At 41.9% G+C, this 20,755-nt stretch overlaps 1 protein-coding gene across 2 annotated transcripts in view; it reads left to right on the top strand.

Moving 5' to 3' along the window:
- Positions 1-20,131, top strand: part of LOC119559776 — a 44,730-nt gene extending 24,599 nt beyond the window's left edge. For both annotated transcript variants that reach the window (XM_037872854.1, XM_037872853.1), the window contains exons 9-12: positions 9,645-9,834; positions 15,046-15,197; positions 15,847-15,962; positions 17,190-20,131. In XM_037872854.1, the coding sequence (XP_037728782.1) occupies positions 9,645-9,834; positions 15,046-15,197; positions 15,847-15,962; positions 17,190-19,192 (2,461 nt within the window). In that variant the 3' untranslated portion in view covers positions 19,193-20,131. The remainder of the gene's footprint in view (positions 1-9,644; positions 9,835-15,045; positions 15,198-15,846; positions 15,963-17,189) is intronic.
- The last annotated feature ends 624 nt before the right edge of the window (positions 20,132-20,755 follow it).

Genomic DNA, 20,755 nt, shown 5'->3' on the forward strand with positions numbered 1-20,755 from the left:
CCATACTTTATTCACATCATACTTTTAGATACCTCAAATAACATTTAAGGTGATTTCAAAGAAATAAAGAAAGATAGTTAATCTATTTATTTTTAATAAATGTATTTAAATAATAAACGTATAATTACCAAAACATATCTTTGTTAACAGTGTAATAGAATGTAATCTCAAAGATGAACGCGGGTCTTCTTTTAATTTATTTCATCGGGCGTACTCAACTAGGGGCCTTAATCTGAAATTGCCCTGACACAGCGTACAAGTAATATTATTCTCGTTCATACATATTTATGACTTCCCGGCAATCTCTTGAGCTGATTGCGTTTCATTTTGCCGCAGCCCGCTTATGATTTCCCATAATCCTCCTTTGAGGAGCCTTAAAGCGCACACAATTGCTTCCGCCGGCGTGCCTCGATTTCATTTTGGACCAACTCAAAGCAACTCAAAGTGGCAATGCGAAGGACCCTCGAATGCACCTTTTTCTATGTGCATATCCCCTCCTGTTAGGCCATTTTATCTGCTGCAGTGTCGCAAGTTTTAGCCAGCGCTGGAAACTTTTAGGCATTGCGCCACTTTCAACAGTTTTTGGTTTATGACCGGCTCCCCCAGTTTTTCTGGGGGGGTCGGGTCCAGAGGTGAGACCTGTTATCCGACCCCTTTTAGCATGCCCGAAGCGTGTTTCCATGGCTGCGTTTAATGGCTGGTCAGATACAGTTACAGATACTACAACAGCGGAGGGGAATATCCCTGCACCCCCTATCCACCTGTGGTCCCTAAAAATTAGCTACTCCAACGTCAAGCAACAACAGAACGAGGGCCAGACAATGGCTTAAGAACCGAGAGGGCCGGCAGCATAAATACAGGGTAAAAAATGTTGTGGCATCGGTTTTATACATTTTTGATTTTATTGGAAAACTTCAATACTTTTAGGGAACTACAATATCAGTAGTGCTACAAATGATAATGGGCCTGCAATACCAAAAGATAATGGGTCTTAGAGTAAACAATTGCATAAAATATTCAGGACATTCTTACTAAAGTTCTGAAAATGACTACTATCAGAAAAAATATAAGAATTACTCAGTTCAATAATGATTTCCGGGGATCCATTTTACACGCTGCCATGATTATTTTATTTACCAAGTGCCGATTTCTCAATGTCATGTTAAGGTTTAAGTTTGTTATCATTTAGAGAAAGTTATGTGATGTTAATTTTACGAACGAGCTTTTTATTCACTCCATTCAGTGGGAAATTCATGATAAACCTAACATGATAATGAGAAACTATCATTTTCGAAATACAGAAATTAAACTAATGCCAATATAAAGATGACATTCAGAAATTGGCTTTAGTTTATAAAATAGTTCGAACTTTCCTAGAATTTTGGTTTTGATTTCCATCTCCTGCTCTTTATAGACACAAATTTTTCCCAGTGTAGGTTCAGTGCAGCATGTTAATGAGTTGCCCGGCAATTGCCAGAAATTGTTTCTGGGGCCGTTGCCTAAATAGCTTTGTCCGCTCCTCAGGCGAACCTCCAGGTGGGTGTTCGTGTATGTGAGGGCCTAATTGCAGGTGTGTTTGATTTACACTAGCCATGAAATTGGCTATTTTGGCATTACCGTAGCATTCTGCTTGTTCTTTTAAACGCTAAGCTGACACACATTCGCTCAGCCGGTTAAGATTTATGGCCCCATCGAAAATGTCTAGCAGTTTCTGGTTGTTTCTGGGGCTAGGAGGCAAAATCTGTCGGAGTGAAAAGGCAATTATTTAGTGCTGTATCCGTATCTTGTCCTCGGGCCACAGCCGACTTCCGGTGGGGATTTAAGTCTGTGAATTTTCACTTGCACCACTTACAAGAACAGAAATAAAGGCAAGAATGTTTAAGCTGGCTTAATTTTTATTTCATCTCAAGATATTTCTTTGATTGCCATAGAAAAGGGAAAATTGCAGGTGTGGATTCCCAAAGGAATTCCTTCTGTGATATTATTCAATCAAATTGAATTCCCTGAGAGTTTAATTTGTTTACCGATTGTGAGATGAGGAAATCAAATCAAATACATCTGCTGTGTAATTGAATTGAATATACATTTGTACCCAAGAATTCCCTGTCGCCTCACTTTTGTTGCGTTTTATTGTGGGCCATCGCCGGCTTAATCCCCGTCGTCTTCCCGGTTTGTAAACTGTTGCTTAGTCGCTTAATCCCCGGCTTATCCGCCCGAGACACAATTGACCCAACTCAAAGCGTCGCTGACAGCTTTATATTGTCGTTTTAATTTCAGCCATTTATAAACCGCAACGCTGAGCGGGCTCCTTAATTACCCGGCTGGCCACAAAAGTTGTTTACTCTGCAATGAAACCGCGCAGACACGCGTCCTGTAGATAACAATGCCCGTGGGAGAAGGCCACAATGCCGGGGGTCCGCCAGCAGACGCTTAATAGCATAAACTTATTTATTATAATATTATTTACAAAAATATGCAGGGAAGCGCTAGGGTCAGCCCGGTGATCCTTGGCGACAGGCGGCGCCTGTCCCCGAGTTCGGGATGCTGAATTTATGGTCTGCGGGGCGTGCCACAGGAAGCCGCATACATTATGGCCAGTGTTGGCAGCAGTTATTATAAAAGGGGTGCTGAGATAAGGCTACTATCTATGTAAACTTTTCGTACTAAATTATGTGTAATGGTCTTTTTCAAGGATTTAAAACGTGTGTGAGTTATTATCATATGCACATGGGAATTAAAGTAGTGACAAATTAGGGGCTAAGCACTTCCTGGAAATAAATGACACACAAGTAAAGAATATAAAAATTATGCTTATAACAAGAATTCATAAAATGCTTGCTTCTTAAAAAATTTGTAACTGTTATCTTTTTAACCATTAAAAAGAGGTTTATAGACCGTAGCAAAATTTAACCCTAACAGGCCACTAACCAAGTAAATTTGTTTTATACCCTGCAAATTTTTCAATTAAAAAGAACCTGTTACGCATTTAATTTAAAACTCTTTAATGGCCAAAAGAACTTCCGTACTCCAAACTTTGATAGCTGACTTTCCAACACCGATTATGGAACGCTTACGGCGAGGACAATGATGTGGGCGTGTCCTTGGGGGGAGAGGGCGTGGGTGGGCGATGCAAAAGCCATAAACTTTTAAATGGCACTGTCTGCTGTTACCCTGTACGCTTTGCGCTTTAATAAGCTGGCTAAATACGCCTGCTAAATATGCATTCGGTTTCCAGCTGCTCTCGTTCCATATCCATATCCATATATTCGCCAGCAGCAGCATCTTGAACCAGTTGCTCCCGTTTTATTTGCCAAACTTCCCTCGTAAATTACACGCTGCTGCAGCTAGTGCAGATGTACGTTCCCCATGCTTTCCGCTTTCCACTTTCTACTTTCTTTTTTTCGACTGCTCGGAACGTGTTGTTTACACGCTGAAACATCATAAATTACATGCGTGCTTTTTGCCACTCCCCTTGTGTGTACGCGAGCTCAAACTCAATCCGGCTCAGCGATTGTTTTGGGCCATCCTGTGACGGCCTGGCCCACATGCACATGTTCTCCTGCAGCCCGCCCCCGCTGACCACGCCCCCGATGCGGGGCAATCTGCCGCTGACATGCATTTTGAAGAACTTTCGATTATGCAACCGGCCGGAGCACCGCTCTCAAACCCAAGCAATTATTTACTTTGCATATTTCAGTGTTTTTCTTTGCCGGGTAAATATGGAAATTGCCAGCATTTTGAGTGGAAATTTCATTCATGAAGTGCAAACGCCTCTTCAGTCTTTTTGTAAGGTTTCAGGTATTTTAAGAGTAAGGATTGACGTAAATCATTTAAGTTCGTTAAAGATTAAAATTCTACAAGCAATTTAAAAATATGAAGTACCATAGATTTTATAATTTAATTTCATTGTTAGTTACTTATATATGCAGTTTAACCAATATTATAAATGTGATTTGAATTTAATTAAAATTGTTTGATCTAAACAGTTTTATTTCATAAAAAACAGAGCTAAAAGGCAAGAACATTTTTCTTAATATTTTTCAAAATTGATAGAAAATGTTTCATAGGTACTTTTCTTTACTTTAGTTTTCACATTTCCGAATCAAGAATATATAGAAACTAGAATTTATTTTTTCACATTTCCGACATTTCCAAAAATATGCAAAAGGCCAAGTTGAACATTCCAATGTTTTCCCCCACACTTCCGAGCGTTAGACACACAGAGAACTTATTGCATCCGCTGCTTACCCAACGCGACTCAACTTTGCTGCTCAGTGTAGAAGTTGAAGTGTAATAAAATGGTGCTTATTGCATTGTGAGCGGCATAAATATTCGCACACACGAGCCCAGAGGCACTCGTCGAGATACTTTCCCGTCCGCCCGCCATTATGAGTGGTCGCATTTCCCCGGCGTGTTGCAGTTATTCATAATCGTTTGTCAGCGCTGAGGGCTCTCTGTGTGTGTGTGCCTCTGGCGTGTGTGTATACACGTGCTTATCCACAGCAAACATGCGGCCACCCATACTAACGCACAGAGCGGCCGCAGTATGCGGCAAAGCAATTTCGGTAAACGCTTTTTGGGCAGAACGGGGCGTATACGCAATACATTATATTATATTCCGCACTGACCAGAAATTGTTGTAAGCCCACGCGGGCGCAATAAATAATTGAAATCTGGCATATTACCGAATGCTGTGAATTGTTGAATTCAACAATTGCCATGTCATGTCGACCAGTGCATTAGTGGTAAGTTTGTGTACGGAAAGTTAAATGTTTTTGGGAGCAGCATTGTCTATATGGAAATAAAACTATTTGTGGCGATGCTATAAGCATTGTTTTGGAGAATAAATGCAAAAAGCTAAATCCCTGCCTAAAATGGAGATTACTCTTTAAGCCAACGTTAAGCTATTAAATACAAATTATTATATTTAATTTTTGAATAAAACAGATCTTTGTATTTTAAAGTCAAAATATTCTTAGTTTTAAGTAATCAGGTTACGTCGTACAAGATGATACACTTATTTTGCCAATGCCCTTTTAAACTTATATTTAAGCCAAAGCAACTTTAATCAATAATTTAAATATCCGTACCCACTTTATGGGGTAATAAACTTAATGTGCCTGTACCTCTTTTATGTGGCCTTTGAATATTTATTGAATGGTGCCATGTCGTGTGCCTAGATACAGACTGCTATCCTTTCCCGTCTCTGTTCAGCGGCACACTCGCTCTATCATTAAGGCTCTGATTGGAGGTCGTGGTGTCGGTTCGAGGACACATCCACATCCTCCAGTGTCTTGGCTGTTTAGCCTGGCAGCGGTTGAGCACTTGATGGGCGACCCTCCACAGCCACGTTAAGTGGGGTTCATGAACCCACACTATTCCCCGCAGAGGTCGGGCATTAACGCCAGTTAGTGGTCCGCATCCGTGTCTATATGCGCACGGGAATATATGAGATGCGAGTTGTTTCGCTTTGCTTGTTTTGTTTACGGGTGTATCGGGTGCGAGGATTCTGGGTGATTAAATGGATTTGATTTTCCCCTTTTTTCCCAGGCCACAGGGCAAACTGTGATTCGAGATGGGGCTTAAATGTTTGAGGTCTGGCCCTCTTAAAGTCGACTCAACTTTTCTCACCAGGGGTAGATTCAGATTTAAAGACCAAACGTTTGTCCCCTCGTTTGAATGCCATTAGGAGCGTTCCCAGCAATTTCCGCTTAATGCAATTTCAAATCAAATTGCTTTTTATTTGAAGAAAGCGTCGTACTTCATTAGCAAACTCCTCAACAAATTCATTACAGCCTTGCAGCTGCCAAAAATCTAGGGCACTGCAAAATTCTGCACCCAGACCCCAGACACTCCGGCCTGAAGTACGGCAAACACCTCCGTCTGTCCCAGGCTGTATCTGTATCTGTATCTGTGTATGTGCCTCCGCATCCGCATTCGCATCCGACGCCGCCTCTGTTTGCGAGTGTGTGTTTCTGGCGGAGAAGTGTTTGTTTGAGTGCGGAAATATTTAAAGTGTCACATACGCTCTTCGGAAATTAAATGTGAGTGTTGCTTCACGCTCCAGAAACGAGCAGCGGAAGTCAGCAACCTACACAGTGCAACCAAGTTAGGGGACGATCTGTGAATGGTAGACCGCAAGAACGGAGGGTTAGGTGCTAATTTGCTCGTTTATTTTAATTCGTGGGCCTGTGGAGATTGTGATTTTTTCAGGACTAAAAGGCTCTTATTGAGCAAAATAATAGCAACATATCATATCACAATTCTTTGATAGGAACCATTATAATATGGCACAATGAAGAATAAGTAATTTTGTCATACATAGTATTTATTTATTTGGCATCCTATCGGTTAAAGAATAGCTTTTTTATGATTAAATTACATTTCAGGTTACATTTCAATTTACCATTATACTATTAAAAATATTATTATTAATAAAATTCTATAGTTATATAAATGCTTTATTGTGGATTTTTTTTTAAATCTATAAATTGAAACAAAAATAAATTCAAAGGAGCTTATATAAAGTGCTTCACAATAAGCTTAGTGCTTAATAATAAGTACAAATATTTTTCTTCTTTTAAATAACAAGTGGACAAAAAAATTGAATTTTGAATGTGATGCCGAATTGTATCGCTCCTTCGAGTGTTCCCAGAATGGTCATTCCTTGGTCTCCACCTATGGTGTGCAAAAGAGGAGGGCTGGGGCCCAGGTGGGCGTGGCACTGGCTCAAAGCAAATGACGCCCAGCGCCTTTGCTAACCCCTTTTCACCTGCTATTTGTTTCTGGTTTTGCTGGCTGTGTTTTCCACTGCATACTTTCGAGTGTTTGTTGTGCATATTTCCGGTGGCCATTTTGTCGGGGGCGTTTGTGTGTGTGCGAGTGCCTGTGTATTGGTGCTTCGAGAGTTCTGCGGTTACTTTTGAGTGTTTTCGTGTGTTTGGCCGCTTTTGTGGGTCGTTTTGCGGTGCGTGTATGTTTTACGTAAAACTGTCGTCTAAATACACACACGCACACCTATATTTAATTATATTGTCGGTGGCACTGGTCGCATTCAGGAAACTTTCGACTGGCTTTAGTCTCGAAATGGTTTCACTTATTGTTTGCTTGTGGCGCACTTTAATCTTATTTCCTCTCCAACAGCACCGCACTTTTGGGATATTCCATGTTTTTCATGGGATTTCCCCAATGCACATTCGTCCAACTTTTAATTAAGCATTTGTGCTGGTCTGGTGGCATTCGGAATTTGTTTGCTCGACTTTTTGTTTGTTTTTGCAACGCGTTTCGCTTGATTTCCAAATTATATTTGCAATGACACATTTTTATGGCTTCCTCAATGGACGGCTAAAAAGTTTGTCCGCCCTCCTCAAACGGAATTATCGTGGCTTGCATGCATTTTTAATTAAGTCGATGGTTGGTGCGGGTTTTTCGATGAGCTTATAATAATGCCACTGTGCGGAGCGTAATGAGATCAAAGTTTTGAGCTGCTGCGGGATCCTCAGCACATGTAGATTTTGAAATTTAAGCAAACGATTTTAAACTCAATAAGCAGAAGAAGATGTTGCCTCCATTTCTTGAGCTCACACTTTATTTATTGCGCATACGCATCGTAGACCGCCAGCAGAATGCTCCCAGCGTCTGCTCAACTATATGGGATTTCACAATAGAAACCGCAAATAAATATAAAGCGATGCTGAGCTGCTTCGATTCTGATTCTGCTGCGATTCCAATGCAAACATGTGTCTCCAACGATGGCAAAATATACAAGTGCGGTCAAAATAATAGAATGAATAAAATTGTTAAGAAATTAAAAACTGGATGTATTGTTTTTTTGTAATTTAGATTTAAGTATATGGATATGTGATGCATATTTGTTTACTCAGATAGCAGCTTTAAAAAAGCGAATTCGTTACATTAGTCTTCCAAATATTGGTACAGCGTTTTGCCCTTTGCTGTATGTGTGTCCTTTGAGTCCTGCACACACAGCAGCAAGTAGAGCAAACGAAAGGCGTCTTGCTAGCCACCTTGGGCCATACACTCATGAGTGGCACCGTACGCCCCGCCGTGAGCTGACTTTTCCTCCTCGAGGCTTCTTCACGGGGGTCGACTGTGCTGTCTGAATGGAGGTCAAAGTGCATAACTTAAGTAGCCGACAATAAAATGCATAACATGGCACAAAGAACACAAACAGACAAGCCGGGCAGCAAAGGAGACTAAGTACAACCCGTACGAAAATGTGGAAAATATGGCTCTATTTATTTGTACATTAGGCCAAGTCAAGACGTTGAAAAACTCGGCGCACACACACTCCGTTGTGAGTGTGAGTGTGTTGTTCGTGTGTCCTGTGGCATGTTGTACCTGCTTCAACAGCTGCTAGCAAAAGGCCAAGTGTTGTGCTTGACATGAACAGAGGACGGCACAGCGGGATTTCTGTATTTTTTCCCAGGCTCAGAGTCTTTCCCGCTGCGCCACAATAATTTCAAGCTGTGTTGGACTTAACCAGAGGCATGCCGAATTATCTAATGGTAGACGGGAGAGTAGCACATTTTTGAAGAAAAAGTGGGAGCGATTTTGCATAAAGTGTTCTGAAAACAGATTTACATGCTTTCTTGAAGGTATATTTTCCTAAAACATATTATTGACTTCTTTTTTAAATCTTTTTTTTTGTTTTAACCTGAATTATTCAAATTGTTTGATCCACTTAAACCATAAGTTGGATAAGGTATGCTGCTTTATGAAATTTTTACCTATTCTAACGTTTTTAGTATATAGTTAAATATAATAATATAAACTGATTATATACTGTCATTTAACAATAATAGCTGTTATAAATATGGCAAAAGCCATACAATGGAAAACTTGGAACTTACCCAACTATTTAACAACAAATTAAAGACACATTTAAAGCATTCCCGAAAGTGCTGAATTTGTGAAGCGTTGAGAGCTTAACAAAAGTTTTGCCAAAGGAAAAGTTTCCTCTTCAATTTTCTCTTTTCAAACTCGATATTGTTGGTTAAGTATGTATTGCAATAAGAAGAATGAGAATGATACGAAATTTAAATAATTCAGTTCTTGGTAATTGCGGGCCATTTTAAAAATGGTGCGGCACTTTGTGATTTAAATTTTTAAATGGCTGAGCTGGGGAGTACAAAAATATAGCTGTTAAGTGTGTTGATAAATTACATTGTATTCCAGTTTTAAATGATTTATCTGAAATTTAAAGGTTTTAAGTCTGCAGAAAGTAGATAAACCTTTTAGTAACAAGTGAAAATGACCAGGTCAACAAAAACGTCCGGCTTTGTGTTAATTGTTCCGGGATAGAGGTGCAAGTCTTGCACAAAAATCAATTGCAATCAGCGCGGGTTCTTGGTTTATTCGCGATTCTCGGCATTAGTCTGCCATTGTTGGCCATTGCTAGCTGGGAGTGTCCCACCGGGGGTGCTCCTCACAAAAGCCAACCGCGTAATTAAGCTTTACGCACCGAGAGTAAATACACAAAACGGGTAACACACGCGCACCCATAACCACAGTGAGCCACCAAATGTTAACAATGCACATTACGCATACGCCACGTTGCGATGATGTTCCGCTTGTTTCGGCTCCACACTTACGGTCCGCCCGCCCCTCTTCTCCTCTCTTCGCAGATACCAGGACATGTACAACAATCCGATTAAGGCCACTAATTTGGAGCATCGTGACGTGGTCCTGGACATTCTGTCCGACGCCCGAGTGGTGGGTCCGCTGCTGCAGACTGGGATGTTCCACGCGGATGTCAATCGGCGCAATTATATGTACGTATTCGGCCACAACAGCGCGACGGGACCGTTTGCCCACGTAAGTATTAGCCCTCCTCGATGCCCAAATGGCGATTCCAATTACATACTCTACAGCGCATTTAAATTAAACGCCCGCGGTCCGGCCGGAATAGACCCAGCATGAGTTGGCATCTAATGAGTTTCCATAATGTACTCCAGTCCCCTTTTCCCTCCGATTCGCTCCCATATTGTGTCCGTCCAATAATGGAACAATAATGCTGAAAAGTTTGTGCCACTGGGCCGTTGAGTTCAGTTCATCACAGGCGGCTGACGGCGCTTGTTTTTGGCTTTTTGGCCAAAACAATTCGCAAGTTTGCAGCTGCCAATGGGAAATAATAGTATTGAAGCCATTGAACCCCGAGGCAACAAAAATGGCTAAATATGTACATTGGGAAAAATTCCAGTAACATTTCAATTTATTCAATGTTAGAAAAACTGAAAGACGTCATAAACAATGAAATATAAAAAAGAAAATGCCTTTGAAATATTATTAAATTAAGATTTCCAGACATATTAAAAACTAATTTTGAACATAATCTAACTTCAGTTTTGTACAAAATTCGTAGACAATCGGGGTTCTTAAAAATTGGAAACCTGTAGTTAAATTAGATACTGACAAAGTTATGTACTCTTATAAACAGATTACTATTAAAATATTGGTTTTGTTACTAAGAAAAGTTACAGAACTTTCCGGTTACAATTTTTCCGAGTGCACCCAAAAATATAAAAGGCGCTGAAACCAAAACAAAAACACCGCCAGACAAGTTTAGCTCGTGTCCTTCTCCTAAGCAGGCGGCATCCTCTTGACTCAGGGTTCATTTGTGTCCGAGGAGGGGTCACTTTCCAGGGGCGGAGCAGGGGACTGGCCATGGTTATGGTTATCTGTGCCCTTGTCCCACCGACTTGGCTTGGTTTTATGGCTTTGTCATGCTTATGGATTTGTTACTGATTGCCTCGCAGAGATAGCTTTGTGTTGCTGCGAAGCTGTCTTGGCCTCGGACCTCTGCTACTCTACAGTTAAATGGGCATATTGATTTGTAATTAAGATGATTGGATTGATAGGCAAATGGGGAGTGCTGTTTGGACGCGTGGAGTAAGTAAACATTTCCCGGGAAATCCTTTCATCTTCCCACCGATTTCCCCTTGGTTAGGGTCCTTGGAGCTTCGCCTATGCTTTCGCAGAAATTCAGAGAAAGGCGATGGCAAAACCAAAATTGCTCAGCAGACGGAGACAGAACTTCCACAACAACCCAAACAGAAATAATGAATTTGAAAACAACTCAAACAGCGATCCAAAACAAAAGAGACACTCCCTCCCAGCGGAAAGTTATTATTTCGTATTATATTTTTGGCAACTTCAGCCCGGCGCTAAGCGAATTTTTATGGTCATAGTAGTTGGCCATAAAACAAACGGGAACTGCAACTGCAAATAAGATGAACAGCTCGGGGACATGGCCTTTTGGATGCGGCAACAGCTTGTGGCGAGCGCGGTGCAACAACTTTTTAATAGCCCGCAATTAAAGTATGAAAATAAGTCTGATAAATTGCCAACGGTTGCCATCGACCGAAAGTAGCCAAATCACACAAAAGAACATGTTTATGCCCCCTGATATATGGCCGGATTCAGCAGCCAGGCATCGCATTAGTTGCGAATAAATTGCGGGAATAAAATTCACTTAAATATTTCATGCTGCTCCCGGGAAGCCTTAACATGAAAAGCGGATCCCAAGGATATTCGGGCGTGCCTACAAATTATCGCAGGCTGTCGCCAAGGCAACCTACTCGTTTCTCGCTCTTGCAGATACTTTTTCTTTGCCTTGCTGTGGGGGACCAGACAGGAAAACAGTCAGACAACTTAAGGCCCACACAATCGCACAACATTCCGGCTCTTATTTGTTATTTATGCCAACGTCTTTCTGCTGCCGCATTCTCTGTTTGTCAGGGCCGAAGCCCAGAGAACTCGCCTGAATGCGAATGAATTTGTGCATAAACTGCGCTTCTGCACTCCATCTCGAGCGTCAGCCACTCACTTCGACCACGCCCCCTCGGCAGACTCTTCCGCCCCCGCCCTCGTCTCGCAGGCCAGCTTCTTTGACTATCTGCCATGGGCCGCGGGCTTATTGTGAAACTTTTTGGCACATGTCTTGCCTGTTTGCCCAGCCCCAGCCCCGAAATGGGCCAAAGAGACTACTTACGTACTTGGCTTGAAGTGTCCGACCATTCCATTCCGCCGAGACCAAGCTGCGCCTCAGGACGATTGTTAAAAATAGCGAAAATTATTCCAAGCATAGATAATTCCAGCGAAATGGAGGCTGTGCTTAAGGGAAGGCTTAATTGATTAAATCCCAGAGACAGCTGAATTAAGTCTACACAATCCACCATTTGTACTATGAGTGGTAATGGGAAAAAGTTAGCAGCTTCTTTGAGTAAACAAGAAATATTTAGTAAAATTAAAAAAATGTATTTCTTACAAAACAATTTTAGTTATCTTTTTTGTTTGAATCTGAGAACTATTATTGTTTAGGTTTGGCAAATATATTAGCATACCAATTTGATTAAAATGTAAATTATACAAAATATTAAAGTAATTTTAATGCTGTACATACTTAACACTTAACAATAATAGAAACAAATTGAATATATATTGCTAGAATCATTAGCCTTAAAATATGCCAACGACTTCTCTCGAATGAAGGGCTTAAAGCCTTGCTAAATTCTTAAGAGTCGATGAGTCTTTTCTTAGAACACAATTTTCCACCAAAATGGGAATTGTGCGTAAGTACATCCCAATTGAATTTAATCCCGAAGACAAACGCAAAATGCGCACACAAATAAACAACATGGGGATTTAACAAAATTGCTGCTCTGGAGATTTTTCTATTCGCCTTTTTCTAATTTCCCAGGCTGAGCAATAAACTCAGCGAGCCGAAAACTTTGGCAAAACAAGTTCCAATTTATTTGGGCATAATCGAGGGAAAAGAGATGAAAACGACTTCGGCTCGAGGACAGTTTAATAAGTTTTCCATATTAAATTTAGCATTTTCCAAGGGCTTCCCGCATACACAGACCCACGTAGACAAACGTCATTATCATCGCATTCTAAACGCGGTCAGCATCCCAAGAATTTTCCGCAAAAACCCCACAAATAAAAAACATATGAAGTATGTCCCGTCTGGTCGGTTTCTTTTTTCTTGGCAAAGTTTTTTCGTCGACTATTTGGGCATTTCCCCTCGCTCATGGACTTTCTCTTCTGATAAGAATGCGAAATGGTCGAGGAAGGAAAAGAAATTTATGAAAATAAAATAAATATGACTGAAACTAAAGTTTTTATTTTGGTGCGTGGTTGAAAGTTTGCGACCGCAGTCCGCAAAAAGGTTTCCGAAACTCGAGTGTTTGGCAAATACTGAAAAACGTGCCGTTTTCGCTTAATGTACAGCATACTTTTTGCCAAAAATTCAGTGGGGGAATATATTTAATTACCGACACAAAAATACCAAATTAAAGGGACCTGGCCTCGCCCAACTCTTGCGTAATCCAATAAAATTATAAAAAGATGCGAGCAAATTGTGCGGCAAGAATTCCCAGCCTCTCGGAAAATTCACGCCCAGGCAATTGCCTCAGGTTTCGGATCCTTAGTCGTTTTCTCTAAGCCAATTCAGGGAAAATATTTTTGGAAATTTTACACGCTGCGAGTGCCATTAACTCCATTAGGTTTATTACGACAAATGGCGCTAAGTCAAATTGTTGCTTCCGTTGCCGTGGGCACAAGGAGGTATTTTTAGAGTGGGAAACCGGAGGGGCATAAATTACGAAAGTTACGCATTTATTCCAAATTGAATTTCCGCCTCCGCTCCGGTGATTTTTTATTTGCTACTTTAAAGCAAGAATCGTTGGCCAATAACGATAATTTGTTACAGGAAGTGCCCACGTTTCGGGCAATCGAATAAATCCATAAATAATATTTGGCCACGCTTTGATTATGCATTCATATCGAGGACTAATATTGAATGAGCAGCCTTTAAACGGAAGTGTTTAATTAAAATTTCTAGGCTTTATGTCAACATTTGCAGTAAAATGTGTATTTATGGGGAATTTACATTTTTCAACCGCTTAAAATATGTTAGAATAATATTTGCACTTGCAGGCACTCAATTTGATTGATTCGAAAATATTCCCCTGTCCATTTCCCTGGCATGTCAACAGAATGTCAACCGTAAAAATAAACATACGCCACTCTGCCGGATCAATTTCAATCATAAAAACCTTAAAGATTCGCTTTGATTTTGTCGCAGGGCCATTGAACCGCGTATTCATCACCAAGCTCCCAACAAAAAGCTTACACTAAGCCTTGCCAGGGAGGCAATATTGAATTCCGCTTGCTCGTTTCATCAAATTCTCACACAATTGCCAGATGAAAATCAAAAGCGAAATTCATCATTCATAAATGCCATAAAAGATTTCAGCGCCGCAGAGGACATCGTCCGAGGCCAAAAGAACAGTCAGCAGCTCCGGGACAGTGTCATTTTGATGTCCTCAGACAGAAATGCTTTGTGACTTTGTTACATTTTTCATGGCAACAATAAAAACTTGGCTTTATTACCTTCTTACATTCAGCGACTGCCTCCGGCGGTCCCGTTCCCAGTTTCTTCCTCGATTCCCACGTTTTTGCCCTGTCTTCGGCTAGCTAAATATTTATGCAGGCCGTCTAAGAAGATTGATGCCGGTTGGTCACAATGGCCAAAAAAGAGCCGTTAAAATACTGCCGAGCACATTTTACACCGATCTCCGAGTCGCCGAGTTCCTTACCGCCTTACATTTTGGCTGTTTTATGCATACTCTGTGAGGGAGGTTTCTTGGAGGTTCCATCCCCAAATCAAAGTGCTTGTATGCTAATAAAATGTGGGACTTAACTCAGCTTTACTACCAGAGCTTCTTATAAATATTTGATATAGGAATCTATATTAAACGCCAAGGTTAAAGTTAGGGAAACAGGTTAATGAAATTCCTAAAGAATTGGAAATAAATACTATTAAAGTTTCCCTAAGTTCAAGTTCCTTTTAGTACTCATCTTATGCAATCCCTATACCGTTTACTACCTACCCTAATGCTTTATTATTTATGGCTCCCCCAACTGCCTTAATGGTGTGCGCTTTAGAGTATTCCCCTGCCGGTCTGATTTACTGGCACTGCTGCACTTGGATATATAGTATATATACTTTTTCACTTACAGTTACCGCATAGCATTATGGGCGAGGAATTGGCGTTTATCTTCGGGGCCCCCCTGGCCCCCGCCGGTCCTTTTCCCAGCGGCAACTACACGGTGCAGGAAAAGCTGCTTTCCGAGGCGGTAATGGCATATTGGACGAATTTCGTAAAGACCGGGTGAGTACTGGTCTGGCTGGACTTGCGGTCCACAAGGCGGATGTGAAAAGTGCATTTGGAGAAAGTTAGCAGAGGAAAGTTAGCAAGGCTTGAGGGCCGAGAATGGAGGGCCATCAACATCAACACGAAGAGTCACAGTTCTGCATGCAAATGCGGATGCGAATTCGGATGCGGATGCGAATGCGGATGCAGTGTGGGATATTCATGAGTTCTGGAATGGTAACGACCAGTGGCTTTGGTTTGGCACTGGCTCCGCCTCCGAGTGCGGCACGTTTCGCAATCTGCAACGCTTGGACAGCGAAATGAATAGAATTTTTACTGCCGCCTTTATTGTTATTCCACAGCAGCCGGATTGGGTGGCGGCACATGCAAATATTATTAGTTGAAGTGGCCACCGCTCTGGGATAAAAATAAAGGCTGGGCTAAAAAAATGGAAATGGGTGCGGCAATCAGAACTGAAATCAGAGATCGTTAGCAGGACGTTTTGGCATTCGGCTGCCGGCGAGTGTGGTTATTGGCCATAACCATGTCATTTAAATGAGCAAATGAATGGCCGGATTATGTCGATAAAATGAGATTCTTTTCTGGGGAGCGGGGCTTGAATGTGAACTAGAAGATAACCCATCCGGTTGCCTTGATGTTTTTGCAGTAACCCGAAGGCTCCGTGGAAGGGCAGCTTCCTCAACTCACACGCCCTCGAGTGGGACCGCTACGATCTGGACTGGCCGGAATTCAATAGGAGGGCTCAGGCGTATCTAAACATTGGTAGGTTATTGCCATATCATAAAATAATTCGTATATGAATAAAAAAATAATATCTAGTTTAATCTAAAAACAATAAAAGAAGTTAACTTCGGCAAGCCGAAGTTTGTATACCCTTGCAGTTATAATTATTAAATTTAAAAATACAAAAAATGATATTCCCAATAGTATAAGATAATATGTCAAAAAACACCGAAGCTATAATTTGTTTCATATTATTTTCCCACCAATTTTATTTCCAAGCTTAGGAGGTTATATGTTAAAAAACACCAAAGATATAATTAAAAAAAAAGTTTTTTTCCGATTATTCCTATGGGAGCTATAAGATATAGTTGTCCGATCCGGCTGGTTCCGACTTATATACTACCTGCAAAGATATAAGACTTTAAGGAAAGTTTCAGCCCGATAGCTTTAAAACTGAGAGACTAGTTTGCGTAGAAACAGACGGACAGACGGACATGGATAGATCGACTCGTCTAGTCATGCTGATCAGGAATATTTATACTTTATGGGGTCGGATACGTCTCCTTCACTGCGTTGCAAACTTCTGACTGAAATCAATATACCCTCTGCAAGGGTATTACAATGCATATAATTTTATAGAGCATTGCTCTACTCATTCTTTCCTTCTTTAAATTTTATGATGCAGAATAGGATCCAACGCTGATTAAAAATAAATGTCTGAATGTTGTATTCCAAATCTAGTATTTAATATTTGAATCAGCGGTCGGCAAGCAGTTCACTGTTCGTGTGGCGGCAGAGAAAAGCAGAGCTATCCACCATGCCCGCTTAATGGGAAGCGGCCAACCCCTCATTTAAATGAAATTCAAATACGTAGTATTTCATAAAATGACTATTTAAATGCATGATTCAATTTAAAAATATTTATATGCAAATATAAATTTTATTTATTTATTGTACACTGTTGCATTCAATTTAAAAATATTTAAATGCAAATATAAATTTTATTTATTTATTGTACACTGTTGCAAAAATTTTAAAACTTAAGGTACAGAGAGGAATCGACCATAGTTGCTAAGACTTTCGGCTGGACTAAATTATTATTTAGATTCGTTTTTGGTATAATACTTTATTCATTAAAACAAGTGTTTTGTATGACAATGAGAGAAAAATGAAAACCAAAGCGAATAATATTTAAAGTGAATATTAAGTCCTTTGAATTACTGCGTTTTTTTAGCAGTGTATACTATTTATTTTTCATCTTTGCAGGCATTCCGCCAACGGTTGGCTACAAGTACCGTCAGATTTACATGAATTTCTGGAACAAGGAGCTGCCAGACGAACTGAACCAAATTGCGACCATTCAGGAGCAGCTGCACGGACCTGGTCAAGAGGTTATTACTGGTCACATGAGCAAGTACGGACCGCGGGACCATGGAGCGGAGGACCCAGTGAGGACGTTGAAGCTGCTTCTCCAGGAACCCAGTCTGGCTGGTCCGAGTCAGAGTGGCGAGTCCACGGAGACGGCGGCGGAGAATATGTACAATGCCCCTCCAACCTTCGGACATGTGCACAAGATGCAGGGTGGCGGTGACTTCGAGGACATGGTGACCTCCACAAATCCCCTGGAGAGCGGGGAGGATCAGCAGCAGTCGCCGCCGGAGACGGTGGCCAAGTCGGAGGTCACCACGCAACTCCTGATCGCCCTGATAGCCATTATAATAGCTCTCAATCTGCTAATTTACGGAACCTTTCTGTTGCGTCAGCGTCGTCGGAGGGCCAAGGCCTTGCCTTTTCCCGCTCCCAAGCTGGGCGGAACCATCCTGAGCTACGATGGGGCCAATGACGATGAGCTGAAGAGGTGCAGCAAGTCCCGCGATGGAGACGAAAGCTTCGTTTTGGAAATGACCAGGAAATCAAACACCTACGAGGCCATCAAAACGGGTCAGAGATCACTGAGTTGCTCCACGGTGGACACCCACACCAAGGTCTGTGAGTGGATGTCGGGACAGGAGGCCCCAAAGTCGGGTAGTTTCAACACGGCCACGCCACCTCCGCAACCGATTCTATCCGATGGCAGGCTGATAATATGTCAGGATATAGAGGTGGCCGATGCGGCTCTGCTGATCCCCCAACATATGCACGAACCGCAGCACTATGAGATGCTACTGCAACGACAACATTCAGCCCTAACCGAACCCAGTGATGACATCCTCCAGCAGCAATATCCCTCGAGGAACCACTCGCATACCCACTCGGATCCGGTGGACATGATCCTGGCAGCCGATGAGCAGGTCACCAGTTTTGTCCATGCCGACGATGTAGATATCAATGTGACGAGTAGAGACGACTCGAATGGCCTGGAGGTCATTCCCCTGACAGCTGCCCAGCAACTGGAGCTTCTGCGGCAGCGTAATTATCCCAAGGTCCTGCCCACGGATCAGGATCTAATGAGCACCAGCTATAAGAGGAACTCGCTGCCGCCGCAGAACTTCAACGCTCCTCTGCCGCCGCCCAGGACCATAAGCAATACTTTGGGCAGGAGGCGAAGGGACAGCAGCAACATAACCACTTCGCCACTCCAAGTGGCCAGGGACTGCGGAGCCGACGATGAAGAGCTCAAGGAGCCCCAAATCTCGCAGAACACCCTCATTGTGGGACCCATTGTTCCCAAATCACCGGCTTCCAGCCTGAAGCGCGTGAAGAGGATGCCCGAATCGGCGGCCATGACGGCCCTCAGCGGATCCTTTCAGTCCTTCGAGTCGGTGCCGCCGGCCCACGAGACCACGCCCCCCCAGGGCGAGCGGACCGAGTGCATTTACGCGATTAAGGCCAGTCCTGGAAGCTGCAGCTGGTCGGCGCCCAATGGCGATTTGTACGCGCAGCCCATGAAATCGCCTTCGAGGACCTCGCTCATTCCCAGGCCCACCAAGCAGCAGGTGGAAGCCCAATGCCAATCCCCGCCAGGAGCAGTGGCCGGGGAATCTCCTGGAGCAACGGCGTCGGCCACAACAAGCCGCATACCTCAATTGCAGCGCCAGTCTTCCGGCAAGGATTTGCGAACAACTATGGCAACGGCAACGGAGAACACCGCAAATCCCTTGGGTTGCCAGCAGCGAACCGATTCCACAATATCATCGGGCTCCTCGGCATCCAATGGCTCCACCGCGGAGTCCTACTCCTCCTCCTCCTCCTCGTCCACTGGAACCGTACGCACCGAGCTGCAGCAGTTTCAGCCTCCGCCGGGGAGGGGTATTACGACCAATATATAGAAACACCAGGGAGCGCTGCCAAGAAGTCCTTCAGGACTTCCCGCCGTGCCCGCAATGCGGCGACAGACAGCTGCCTGCCAAATCCTCGCCAATCCTTGTCGGCATCCCATCTCTCCGGTTTCCTTTGGTCTGGAATTTTATGGGGGCCTGCGTAAATTTAATAATACATTTTGGTGTAAAGTTTATCTTTGACTTGGCGGCATTGCTCGTGGTTACTGGTTTCAGCTCCGACTGCTGGCCTTCTGGCTTTTGTTTTTGTGCGAGAAAACTTTCTGCCGTCGTAAATTAGTTAAGAAAATTGCACTGGAGGTTTCCCTGGAGATTGCAGCGAAGGCTCGCAGTATCGAAATAAGCAGCGATTCCCGTTAAGGAAACTAATTTCCTGGAGAATGTTGCATAGATAAAGTCGCTTTAACAAGTTGCTTCGAGGTCCAATTTATCGAACGTTTAATAACTTGGAAACTAGAGATAGTTATTGATTTTATTCACAAGTTAGATGTTAGATTTTAAAAATATTTATAACGATAGTTTGTATATAGAATGAAAGGAGTAACGCCGTAAGGATTTCTCTATATATATATATATATTAAAAAACATTTCAAATTCAAAATATTAATGTTAATTCTAAAAACATTGAAACGGTAAAGTTCGTTCACAGAGAATATTTTATTTGGCTTGTAGATTGATTAATAGAAATACCCGAAACAATCAACGTTAGCCACAGTATTTAAAATAAATCTTAAAGACTATGTAATAATCAAAAGAAAACCAAAATAGTCTTAAGAAAATTGAAATTCATATTACTGATATTATAAGCTGAAGGAAACAAGGGACAATTCTACCAAAATCCCAATGTCAAGTATTATAAGATAAATATGTGTACTCTTAATGTAACAAATAGGGTTAACCACAAGCCAACGTGCCAACATATACATATACTGGAAAATATAGTGAAATAGAAAATCAAACGATGAAAGCAGTTTCTATTGTGGTGATTTTACATTTATTCCCATGACAACCAACAGTTGAATAGCTGCACCAGAAATTGCCAATAACAATGCCTCGAATTTCGCCACTCGCTCACCAAAAGTTGTGTCAACTATTGTTGCCGCCAATTTACCAAACAAAAGCTACTTACGACATGTCTTCTCCCCTTTTATGTCTCGCCTTCTGTTTTCTCTATCATTTTGGTTGCCAATACTCTCAGGGCAAAGCAATTTCGCACTGCCGCCAACTTAATTTGCCACAACATTTCGCTAGTGGAGTCACTCGTAAAAAACTAACCCTTTTTGGAAGAAGAAAATCGAGAAAGTTTTATAAGGACCGAGGTAAGTAAGAGCACCCTTTCTAAATAAGTTTCTTAGGGCAAATATGTTTGTTATATATGTTATATTTATATTAAAAAGGTATTTAAAATATTTTTATTACACTTTCTGCTAAGACAAAATAATAAGAAGAAGTGTTCTGCTGTTTTGAATAACTAAAAGAATTAGAAAAACATCGATAGTCGGCATCATCGAAGGTTTAGGCTACCGATAGGGGGCACCATCTTCGTTATCTATA

This window comes from Drosophila subpulchrella, unplaced genomic scaffold (assembly GCF_014743375.2).
Source record: "Drosophila subpulchrella strain 33 F10 #4 breed RU33 unplaced genomic scaffold, RU_Dsub_v1.1 Primary Assembly Seq354, whole genome shotgun sequence".
Lineage (NCBI taxonomy): Eukaryota > Metazoa > Arthropoda > Insecta > Diptera > Drosophilidae > Drosophila > Drosophila subpulchrella.